The 12,486-nt window shown below is 48.6% G+C and overlaps 1 protein-coding gene across 7 annotated transcripts in view; it reads left to right on the plus strand.

Moving 5' to 3' along the window:
• Positions 1-12,486, plus strand: part of KATNIP (katanin interacting protein) — a 193,476-nt gene that overhangs the window by 43,535 nt on the left and 137,455 nt on the right. For all 7 annotated transcript variants that reach the window (XR_009703334.1, XM_061209061.1, XM_061209063.1 and 4 more), the window contains exon 3: positions 6,955-7,031. Coding sequence is in view for 6 of the 7 variants with exons in the window: in XM_061209061.1 (XP_061065044.1) it covers positions 6,955-7,031 (77 nt within the window). In the remaining variant the exon portion in view is untranslated. The remainder of the gene's footprint in view (positions 1-6,954; positions 7,032-12,486) is intronic.

Consider the following 12,486-nt stretch of genomic DNA (forward strand, 5'->3'; position numbering starts at 1 on the left):
GGTTAGGAAGGTCTACTTTCTATCTGGTCTGTCTCTCTGTGTCCTCAATTCTGCCCCCTCTATGTTGGTGTCACTCTTGGACAGATCTCTTCATGGAACATAGAAGGACATTCATAATAGTGAACCTAATCAGTTGATAAAAAAAATAACTTCTTCCTTTTGGTGGCCCTTGTAGCTCTCGGCTCACATCAGCTAATAATTCCAGGGGAAGAGGAAGAGGGACTTTTCCAGCAGATTCAACCAATCCCTGGGTTGAGTCGGTTGGCCTGGCTTTGGGCACATGCCTAGTCCTAAACCAGTCACATGGCCAGGGAAATGGACTAGCCAGACTAACCTGGCCTTGAGTGGCCAGGCCTCTGTCATGTGCTCGCCCTTGAAGTGCCAGCAGTGTTATTTCCACCCACACCACATGGATTGAGAGTGGAGGAGAGGTGGTTTCCCAAAGGAAAACCAAGACGATGTAACTAGAAGAAAAGGAATAGATGCTAAACCGACAGAAACAACAAATGTCCACTATCTCCACTTGGACATGGCCTTTGGGCAATTCGCTTCAGCTTTCAAAGCCTCAGTTTCCTCCTCTGTAAAATGGGGATAATGACCCCAGGGCATAGCATTATTGCAGACACCCACAATAAGCACCACAGAGAGCATCATAAATGGTCATTAAAGCGGCCCGAAGACTGGGCTCCAGTAACCTCGCTTGTCGCTCATAAATCATCCCTCAGTTAAGATGTGGCATTTGAGGGAGGGGGAGGGGCAGGGCAGGTGGAGTAGTCAGGTGTGCGGAAGTGCTCCGAGAACTCTGGTGCCCCTGGCACAGTGTGTTCACAGCTCATTATTAAACCATTCCAAGTTAATTGTTCTTCTCCGCTGGGACTTGACACCTACAAAGTCAGGTCCTCAATGTCCTCCAGCCCTGGAAACCAACCCTACGCTCTAAGCTGCTCGTTAATGCAGCTCAGGCTCTGGCACTCGCTAAATCAACCCTGTTTAGGAGAATTCCAATATTCTGGCCTCAGAGGAATACGTGATCCCTGAAATACAGACTCTGTCGAGTTCCTTTAAGCATAACTGATTCTTGGCGTTTCTCTCCAATTCCATTTCTTTTTCCCCAGAGAGAATTAATAATATGGCCATTGATAAAATTCTACACCATCTCTGGGGCCAGCATTAGGGATAAAGATGATAAGGATAACAATAATGGCAGTGGGACTTTGCTTTCGCATCACGTCCAAGTTCCTTAAACCTTTTCTCGTACTTAACTCATGCCTCCCCGGCACCCATCACTCTAGTCAAACCCAACTTCTGGCCAATCCATGAACGTTTCAGGCTTTTTCAGGCCCCCAAACCTTTGCCTGTGCTGCTCCTGCTGCCTGGAATGCCTTTCTCTTATTGCCCAGCAAACCTTTCAACTTTCAAATCTCAGCTCAAATGTCTCCTTATTTATTCATTTAGGGCCCATTGTGTGCCAGACAGTGTCCTAGGGGCTTGGAATACACAAGTGATCAAAACAGACACAGTCCCTGCCTTCATGAAATTTCCATTCTAGTGCAGGGGATAGCCCAATAAATAAAAGGCTTGATGAGTAAGATAAAGTAGAGATTATTAGTGAGCGGTTGGGAGTGTGTGTGTGTGTGTGTGTGTGTGTGCGCGCGCGCACGTGTGCGCGCACGTGTGCGCACACGCGCACGCACAGCTTGCAATTTTAAATAGGATGGCTGGGGAGGACCTCCCCGAGAAGGTAAGATCTGAGACAAGCCTTGAGGAGGTGAGGAATCTGGGTATTTCCCTGGGGGAAGGAATGGTGGGTCTAAGGCCCTGAGGTGGGCACATGCTGGGTGTTGCGGGTACTGGAGTGATGAGGAGGAGGGTGGAGCAGTGGGAGGTGGTCAGAGACGTGGATGGAGGCCCAGTGGGCAGGACCTGGTGGCCGCTGGGACCCGTGCAGAGTCCAGAGCAGAGAAGTGACATGATTCGACTTCCCTTTCATCAGGACCCCCAGCTGTAGAAAGGAGAACGGACTGCAGGGGTGAGGGCGGGAGCAGGAGGCCAGTGAAGGGTCCTGAACCAGTGTGGTAGCGGGGAAGTGGGGAGAAGTGGTCAGATTTTGGATACATGGTATTTGTCACATGGAGCTGATGGATTGGACGTGGAGTGGGAGAGTGAGTTAGTGAGTTACGCTTCGAAGATGATTCCCAAGGATTTGGGCCTGGCCGTGCCCTCAGGGGCCTTCCCTGTTCCCTCCTTCAGATCCGTGGCATCACGTTTTATACATTTTGCTATAATCACTTGTCTCTCTCTTTTTTTTTTTTTTAAATTATTAGCATGTTTAATTATTTATTTATTTATTTATTTATTTATTTTGGCTGTGTTGGGTCTTCGTTTCTGTGCGAGGGCTTCCTCTAGTTGCGGCAAGTGGGGGCCACTCTTCATCGCGGTGCGCAGGCCTCTCACTATCGTGGCCTCTCTTGTTGCGGAGCACAGGCTCCAGACGCACAGGCTCAGTAGTTGTGGCTCACGGGCCTAGTTGCTCCGCGGCATGTGGGATCTTCCCAGACCAGGGCTCGAACCTGTGTCCCCTGCATTGGCAGGCAGATTCTCAACCACTGCGCCACCAGGGAAGCCCCCACTTGTCTCTTTTTTTTGGCCTCAGACGCCCTTGGTAATCCGATGAAAGTTATGGACTCTCCTCCCAGAATAGTACCCTTGTGCATTCAATTGAATCGGTGTCCCCAGAGCCCCCTGCGGGCCATCCCCCATATTAGGGACCCCTGGCCAGTGTGAGTTGCTTGACTGGGTACATGAAAGCAGGGGGTGCCATTCACACCGCACACAACAGGAATGGGGGCAGAGTTGTGCAGATCGGCCTCTGGCTGGTGGTTGGGTACTGTCTACAGGCACGTTGGAATCTGAATGCACGCTGGGTCAGTTTTTTGTTAAACCCTCATTGCATAGGTAAACAGCCACATAGTAAACACTTGATCAGTGTTTGCTGAAACACAGTGATGATAAACCTGGCGCTTTCTAAGTTTCCCCCACCTTTGTGGGATGCCTTAAATATTAATTAATGTCTCCGCTTTATAGCCTGAGAAATAAAGCCTCAGCAAAGTGAAATATGCCGTGCTGGGGAGAGGTCGTGTCTGATGTCTGACCAGGGTGAGGGTTAACCGGGTGGGTACTTGGTCAGCCTTAGCAGTTATCACGGAGCTGGATGTTGTTGAAGCTGAGACCCGGGCCCAGGACTCCAGGCTTCCCACATGATGGTCCCCTCCTTTCCCAGTTCTGTGCTCCAGGAATTTATAATCCAGCTGGGGAATCAACAATAAGAAGAAAGAAACGAATCCTAAATTACTTCTACTTTTCTCCTAGTTAATCCTTAGAGCAGCCCTGCGAGGTAGACCTTATTACTATTCCCTTTTTACAGATGAGGAAACTGAGGCTCAGAGAAGGTAAGTAGCAGAGTTCAGGACTCACCTCCAGGTCTCCAAATCCCCAGATAATGAGTGAGCAATAGATATAGTTAAAGGCTTACAATGTAGCACTTAATTATATATGATTTCACCCTGTATTGTATATAATTTAATACTAATTGCAGGGTTTCAGAATGAGCTGAAGTGAGCAGGGATGAGAATGGTAGGGGAAGGCTTCGTGGAGAATTGGGGAGCTGAGCTGGGCCTTGGAGAGGATTTGGGTGGAGGTTGGAGGGAAAGGGAATCCAATGATTAAGGCATCAGGATAGCAATGAGCTGGCTGGGAGTGGGGAGGGGCCAGGATAGTACTAGTTAAATAATAGAACTCCATAAATGCAAATGTAACTAACGTTCATTGAGAACTACCCAAGTGCCAGGTACTGTGCGGTGGCTTTTTTATTGTTATTGCATCCAACCCACCTTTGACGCTGTGAGGGAAAGACAAATCCAACCAGACAGGTACTATTATTACCTCCATTTGATAGATAAGGAAACAAATAATACTGTTGTGACTTGGAGCCAGGCCTGGACTCCAAAGCTCACAATCTTTGCAGCTCAAGTTCAGTGCTGATCTGATTAGAGGTGGGCGTATTGTGAATAGTGGGGAATAAGCTGGGCTGGTCTAGGGCCTTGCTGGCTAAGTGTGGCCCACGGGCATTGCCTGGGAGCTTGTTAGACGTGTTGGCTTGGGACCCTTCCCAGTCCTACTGAACCAGAACCTGCATTTCAGCACAATCCCCAGGTGATTTGTGTTCACACCCGCATTTGAGAAGCACGGGGCTGGTGAGAAGTTTGGCTGGATCTATGCCTGAGCTCTTCAAATCTTTCCTATGACATCTCCCTCCTGGCAGAGGCGAATAAATGTATTCCCGGAGGGTTTGAGGTAAAAGCCCAGGACAGCCCACCCCAAGCGGAGATTTCTCTGAAGTCTCATATTTCATCTAAAAATGTCATTGACTCTTTCATTCCATACCATAATATATCAGTGGTCATTTTAATATCTCAAAATGGTTATGTAAATTGCCATGGAGTAGGATTCGTATTCCAGGAAGATGCATGGGATGGGTTTCCTTGTATCTTAAATGGGGTAATAATAACCACTTCAAAGGCTGCTGCAAAGATCAAAGGAGAATCATGTATATGGAATTGCTGCGTCAGCTGTCCACATCATACACATGTTGTTGTGGAAGGAACTGAGAATCCTCTCCAGACCCAGTGTCCCGCAACCAACTAGCTGTCCAGAGGGCGGAGGTCGCGGTGCTTTTCTCACAGTCAAGGTGAGGCAGGGTTCAGTCCCGAGGAGGACAAGGGAGCATCTCTGGGCATCTCAGGAAGCCAGGGAAATAGGAATAGGAACACCTATTGCTAGTTTGTTTAAATTTCTTATGATTTCATAATATCACCCTTTCTTATTATTCCCCACTTCCTGATTGGCCAGATTAGCTAAGCCGGAAAACCCCAGGAAAATCCAGAGGCTTCAGAGACATCAGGGTGAGAGAAGATGGGAGTACAGCATTCTGTCCCCAGGTGGCCCAGAGAGAGGGGAGCCTGGGAGGAAAAGTGGGGGTGACAGGGAAAGAGGGAAGCAGATGGCCACAAGCTGGGGTCCTATAGGAAAAGGGGAGAGAAGGGGACTGGGCTGTCAGCCCTGGGCTAGCAGTGACTCTCTGGCCTCCCCATCCAGGGGACCCATTTCCCTGTATCGGAAGAAGAGAAGCCAGAGGGAGAGAGACCCAGAGAGGTGAGATGGAGAGACAGTGACCATCACGTCCAAGACCAAGGAGGAAGGGCAGCCAGAGAAGGCACAGGAGGGAAGGGAGGCTCATCCAGAACCGCAGAAGCTACAGGAGGGGAATTTGGGGACGGATGGGTGGGAGCAGCTCCCCATGGCCCGGAGCAGTCGAAAAGGATGAAGTTGGGAAGAGCTATTATATTTGCTTAAGGAGGTTATGAGTCACCCTTGGGGAGAGTTCTGGTAGATGAGTGGGGTTAAGGCCAGATTTTGAGGCGCTAAGAAGAGAATGATGGAGATTCTTTTTTTTTCTTCTTCCCATGATAATCGTTAGGATTTTCACACAAACTGTGTTTCTCTTACAAATGTCTTACTTGCCATTTAACACTTAATCCCTGTGACTTGTGACTAGAATGAAGCTGATATTGTCCCTTTAATCCATTCCTTGGCAAAAAGTTAGTTAAGAAACAGAAAATTACAAAGCATTGTTTACAGTATAATCCTACTTTTGTTTAAAAGAATGTGTGTGTTTGTGTGTGTATTTATAAATATGAATATATGTATATTGTAAACAAAGAAAAACATCTAGAGAAATATGTATCAGATTGTAATGGGGGTTTTACTGGTATATACATGTTGCTTTTAATATGTATAGTTTATTATACATTTATTATCCCTCCATAAAGCTGTAACAAATTCTAATACGGGTTATCTCTAATGGTCAGGTTATGGTATATGACTTATAATTCTTTTGGCTACAAAGGGCAGGAACTCAGCTGAAACTTTAAAGCAATAACTAAGTTGTTCCAGTACTTCTTCAGGCATGGGTGGATCCAGGGGCTCAAATTATGTCATTGGGAATCTCTCTCTCTCCATCTCTGGGATCTGCTGTCTTCTTTCTTGACTTCATTCTCAGGCAATTCCAGGCCTGCATCTCATCACTTTAGCACCCCAGTGGAAAGAGAACAGCTTTTTCCCCAGGAGTATTAGCAAAGTCCCAGGGCTGACTTTCAAGGGCCGTGCTCAGGTCATGGCTCATCCCTAGACTAGTGAATCGTTGTGGCTGAGGGAAGTACTATGTTGATGGTTGAGACTAAGACCAAGGTCATGTGACCCAAGAGGAGACCAAAGGAACTTTCATGGGCGTCTAAGGAAGCCAGTGAACTGAAAAAAGGGGGCCGAATGGTTCCCCCAAAGAAATTCAGAGTTCTGTGGCCGGAAGAGGAAGCAGGAAACCACAAATGTCTGCTTTAAAGTAGCCTTCACTCTCTGGGTCATATATTTTTTTGGGTGGGTCATATATTTTTGTAATGACTGAGTTGTTTATAATAAGCATGCGTTTTTCTTACAATGGCAAGAGAAAGATGAGCTTCCCCTCTTAAACAACTGATCTGGGTTCCATCTGGTTGGGACAACTGAGATCACAAAATCATGAGTGTGGAGAAAACAGTAAAGCCCAAGTCTTCCCAGAGTCCTTGATTTTATAGGACATGGGAGGAAAGAACAGTGGCAAGGCTGGGGAATCGACCTTCTCCTTTTCGTAGATTTGTTAGTTGTGTATGTTCAAGACCCAGTGGGCCATCAGACGGTCTCTGGGGCTCTGGGTCACCAGGGTGATGCGCCCAGGGAGCTGGGCCTTCGTCAAGGTCAGCCTCTCTGCCTGTCGGCCTCCTGTGTGGTGTGCGCTATACCCAGGCTTCAGTAAAGCTTCCCTGCATTCCGATATCACACCGCTCTGTTTCTTCATTTCAGGGTTACACTAAGGACATGGTGACAGACTTTGATGAGAAGCACGATGAGTATTTAATATTGCTCCAACAGAGGAACCGGTAAGATGAAGCCACTCAACGGCTGCCCTTAATATTAACCAAATCAAAATCCTATTTAGATTTATTAACAGCACGCAGGCTCTTTCACATAGGAATGGGCTGCAGATATCCTCCGCTCAGAAGCTTGGAATAATATCTGCCATCCCAGTTCCTATTTCTCCATTCACTGATTTAATTGCATCTTTTGATTGAGCTGTAGCAAACTGTTTGACGTGTCAGAGCCGCCTCTCGATTCCCTGCTTCGGTTCTGGGAGAAGCTGGGTTTGTTATGAAAAGCTAGAATTTGGCAGGGCCTGTGCATGAGTCACCTGAATAGGCCAGCCTGTGATCTCACAGGCTTTGAAGGTCCCTGGAAATCTGAGCCTGTAATCATGCCTTGTTGTGTAAAGGAGGAGTCCTTTTACACTTGTGTTTGAAGTTGGTTGATGTCATTTAAAGTTAAGTCAGTCCTGATTTTGACTCTGGAGTGCTGGTTCTTACAAAAGCCTGCAGCCATGCCATGTGTAGTGACTGGGGTCAAGGCTTGTGGGCTGGTTTGAAAGAGAGTGGGTATCGTGTCCTCCGTGCCTTTGCAGGGCTGCGCAAGTTCATTTGCAGTTCACTGTGGTTTGTCTTCAGGCCTGGAACCTTACAGAAAGCTGGGTTTGCAAACTCCGATGCTAGGAGGGGACAGGCAGGGAGTGAAGCTGGCTCAGTGGGGACAGTGGGCACCTGGAACTCTCACGGGCCAAGGGGTCCATATCCTCCAAGGTGGCCAGAGAAGCTGGAAATCTGGATTTGTGTGGTGAAATCTCCTGAGTTTTAAAATGTTGGTAATGAATTCAAATCAAAGCACAAAACAAACAGAGGAATACCGCAGGCCCCCCAAACAGATCTGCAGGAGGGGGAAGGACGGGGGTACTAATGTGGGGCTTTGTGTTGTGGGCTGGGCTTGGGATCTTGTAGGTAAGAGAGTCTGCGGGTTGTTATTCTGAATGTGAATTCAGCCCTTGTCTGATGGGCTGGATTCCCGGTGCTTGTCAACTGGGGCCCCGGTGGCATGTCGCATGGGGCAAGTTTTTATGGTGCGGGATTGTCCCATGTGTTGTAGGAGTTTAGCATCCCTGCCTACCCACCCCTTTACTTAATTCCACTAAGACCCCCAGTATCTATGACAACAATACCTGCCCCCATTCCAGATGCCTCCTTGCAAGGCGGTCCCGCCCCCAGTAGAGAACTTCTGAATAGATCAACTCTCCAGGACCAGCCAGAAATGCCAGGCAACATCCCATGTGCCCAGCTGCTCTGCACTCATCTCTCTCCGTCCCAGGGGCAGCCTCAAACCCAGGCTTGTGCTGATTAGACCTATGTGGGGTTTTATCATCATTAATGCCAGGAACAGAATGTTTTTATTCAGTTTCTGGCAGGCTGATGGTGCCACTGAACACCTGGGCGATCACTGAATCATATACATGTGACTCGTCTGGGAGGAGAGTGTCATAGTTCCTTACGAGCAAATTGCTTCTCATTAATCGAGAGATCAATACGTGCGTGATCAAAGGGCACCGACCAGTAACATAGCTGAACAGATCCAGAGATGAGGTTGCAGCACAAAGGCCATTAAAAAATATGTCAACATGGAGCTGCCATAAAATTTGGGGGATGTGTTGTCACCAAGAGAGAGCTGGCTTGATGACAGGAAATTAGAAAGTAGTGCTAGAACACCTCCAAATGGAGACCTGCAGAGTGGGAGTGCCCCTGAGCTGTCATCAGATGAAGCCTGAAAAGGCACTTTTGCTGGAGTGCCAGCTGTGTGGCAGGCACCTCAACCCCATCATTTCGTTTTATCCACACACTACCTGATGAAGCCGGTACAGTTATTGTACCCATTTTACAGATAAGGAAGTGGAGACCAGGACAGCAAGCAATTTGCCCACGATCATGCAGCCAGGAAGCGGTGGAGCTGGGCCGTACTTTCTTATTTATGTTTTGTTTGACAATGTCATCAATAATCAAAAGGAGAGAAACCTGCCAGGGTTGCCAATGGCTCTAAGTTCACTATGGAGGAGTTCTATGGGAATAAACTGAAATTGACTTGGAAATGTAGTTACAAGACTGGGTAGAAAACCAGCCTCTGAACTTTATATTGGGCATAGAGGAAGGTGAAAACCCAGGCTGCTTATCTGCGTTGCCTTGTGACCCAAGAAGGGGGTGTGCAATCACTGGGCTGAGTTCTTAGACATCTGCCCAGAACACAGCTGCCCACAAGATGCTGGTGACATTATTCTTCTATTCATTCAGGAGGATTCCATTGAGTACGTTCTCAGTGCCTAGCATTACCACTGGTATGAAGGAGAACATTGCAATGAGGGAGACACAGACTATTAGTTAGTGCTCCTTTGCTTGAAGGGACAGGAACCCAAGGTAAATGACTTTAAACAACGAACCGTATTGACTTGTGAAATTAACAAATCCAGGATGATACATTGGCTTCAGGCATAGTTGGATCCAGGCACTCAAACTGGGTCACTGAAATCAGTCACTCTCCATCTCTCAGTTCTGTTTTCTCATGTTGGAATCATCTCAGGCAGGTACTTCCCTCACGGAGGTCAAGGCAGCCACTGGAAACCCCACACTTACATCCCACCTCGAGGGGAAGAGAACACATCTTTCCTAATAGTTCCAGCAAAAGTGCTGAGGAGGGCCCCCATTGGTCTGGCTGGGGCCCCGTTCCCATCCCTGAGCCAGTTGCCGCCCTGTGCCTGGTGGGGGTGGCAGGGTCTGCCTGGCCACTCCTGGGTGATGGTGTGAGTCTCACCCAAACCACGTGGAGTAAGAGGAGGAGTGGAGCAGTTCCCAAGGGGAACCTGAGGGGCTGTGTTTGGAAGATGGGGGAGAGTTGCTGGACAGGCAAAAAGAACAGGTGCCCACAACACAGCCCTGGCCCTCAAGGAACTCCCCAGGCAGCAGCAAGGGAGCACAAGGCCACCTGTGACTGTGCCAGAAGCACAGAGAGTGATCACATGCTCTAGGATAGGACCGGGGAGAGTGAGGAAGGTGTGGCAGCCCTGGTTCACCCCCGTACAGCCCTCGCCCAGAGGATGCTTAGTGATTCTAGTCGCTCAGCTTCAGGAAAGATGTAATCATGGCCAACAGGACTCATGAAAACACAACCAGAATCATCAAAGGGCTGAGATATGAGGAACAGTTAAGAGCTAACGGCCAAGAGGGGCAGTAATATACGCGCTAGATGGTGGCAGATCTAAGATCTAAGAATCCAGCAATGGTATTTGCTTTTTGAAAAAGGTTGTTTGAGGGAAACTTATAGGAAAACGTACCCATATGAGAGGTGAACCCACTGCCCCAAGAGGAGATTCAGGCAGAAAGAAGAAAGGGGAGAACCAGCACCCAGGGCGAGCCTTGCACAGGCCGGTCTCTGAGCTGGAGATTCATCTGGTATCCCCTTCCATCCTCATGAGCCATAGGCATCCTTGGTCTCATTTTACAGAAGAGGAAACAGGCCCCGGGAGGTGTAGGGACTTGCCCAAGGTCACGAAAGCTGGGAAATGGCAGAGCCTCCAGTACGGAGCTCTGTCCTCCACCCACATGGATGGGGGGTGGTGACATCCTAGAAGACAAATTACAGAGCCTGTGGGCCACCAGGTTCTGGGAGGAATGGCAGGCTCTTTGCACCACTGCCTTCCTCCTCTCCATCCTTCAAGGCTGCACTCAAATGCCACCACCTCCAAGAAGCCCCCACCTGGGAGCCACTGCTTCTCCTCTGAACTCTCCTTTCTTGGAGCCCCTGCAGCATGATGCCTGGTGAGGAGACAAGCAATGGCACAATGATGTGGCTGGGAGACGGGCTCTGGAGCTTCATGGACTGGAATTTAAATCCTGGCTGCTTCCTCGGCTCTCTGACCTTGGGCAAATTCATCTATAAAACAGATCAATGGTAGGAACTTAATCCCTGGGCCAGTGAAGGATTAAGCAGGACAAGGTGCTTGGAGGTCCACAGTAAGCCCACCCATCCAAGTATACTTTCTCCATCATCATCATCATCATCATCATCATCATCATCATTGTCATCATCATCATTTTAATGATAAACGTGCCTTCTCAAATGATGTCCAGATAATCCTTGAATGCCTGACCCTTAGAGAACCCCTCAGTTGACCCTGGGGGTAAATGAGGTCCAGAGGAGGCACGTGGCCAGCCCACAGTCACACAGTAACTGTGGCGCTTAGAGACCGAGATGGTTCAGTCAATAAACCCAGTCACAATTAGGCCCATGAGCAACACGCCACCTGCCCTTCGAGCTCAGCTAAGTCCTCTCACCGCCTGGACCCCTGCTTGTGCCCTGACTGCCCAGCCGTCAAGCGTCTCATGTCCCCAGTCACAGTCCCTAACGTGACACCCTGTGCTCTAACTCACAGTGCCTCCACTTCCTCTTCTGAACAAAAGAGGTCTCTGTACAAGTGACCCCAAAGATCATTACGAGATAAGCGGAAATGATGCCTGTGACGTGGTTAGATACACGGTAGCTGTATTAGGGTGCGCGTGCATGCCTTCTCTCTCCTGCTAGACCTTGAGTTCCAGAAATATTGAGAGTATTCCTCACTGTTCCTCACACTCATCACGGACCCCACACCCAGGGGGCAGGAAGGGAGAATAAACAGGCACACAGATACTATTCCATAGCATGAGGCAGGGAGACACGTGCTCTGAAACAAACAGAATCCGTAAGGGAATAGAGAGTGACAGGGCAGCAGGTGGCTGGGGGCTCCATCTCCGAAAGGGCAGGGACTTAATCTGATTTTTCTGAATCCCCGACACTAAGGGCAGCTTTTTATGCAAAATAAGCTATCTGTTAAAAAACACCCACTTTTCTTTGATGCCACGTGTGTACTGCTGATGTGCCCAGCTGCAGCAGGGGAGTTCCTTTAGTGATTCCTTTCACAGTCTGAATAATTATCTCCTCATTTATCAGTTTCATAAATCCACATTTTCATAAATCACTCTGCTTAAAGAGAGACCTCTGTGGAGCGCCAGCCACAGAGCCTGGGTAACGGGATGCCACCGTGACCATTAAGGTAGCATCAGGAGACAGGGTGGTCTCCGGAAGGAAGTTGAGGCAGGCACTCCCTGGCTAGGTGGTCAGATTTTCTGCGTGCCGCCCCTCCCTGGGCTCCCTGTTCTCCCTCCCCGGGGACTGCTGGTACCCACTGCGCCCTTTGATTGTTGGCTCCAGAGAATGCAGCTACTGCCGTGTTTGGAAATTGTCTCTTAGTTACTTGTGTTTTCCTTCTGTTCTATGCTGTTGCCCAACTATCAGGCATCTCCCAGGCTTCCGAGGCTGGCAAGAGATAAGCAGTCTGTAATAAATGTTCCTGCCATGATTGGCAAGATGGATGTATCAACCGTTAAAGAAACATTTGAAAAGCAAACAAAGAAATCACCAGTAATACCACCACCC

This window comes from Eubalaena glacialis, chromosome 13, assembly GCF_028564815.1.
Source record: "Eubalaena glacialis isolate mEubGla1 chromosome 13, mEubGla1.1.hap2.+ XY, whole genome shotgun sequence".
In the NCBI taxonomy this organism is placed as follows: domain Eukaryota; kingdom Metazoa; phylum Chordata; class Mammalia; order Artiodactyla; family Balaenidae; genus Eubalaena; species Eubalaena glacialis.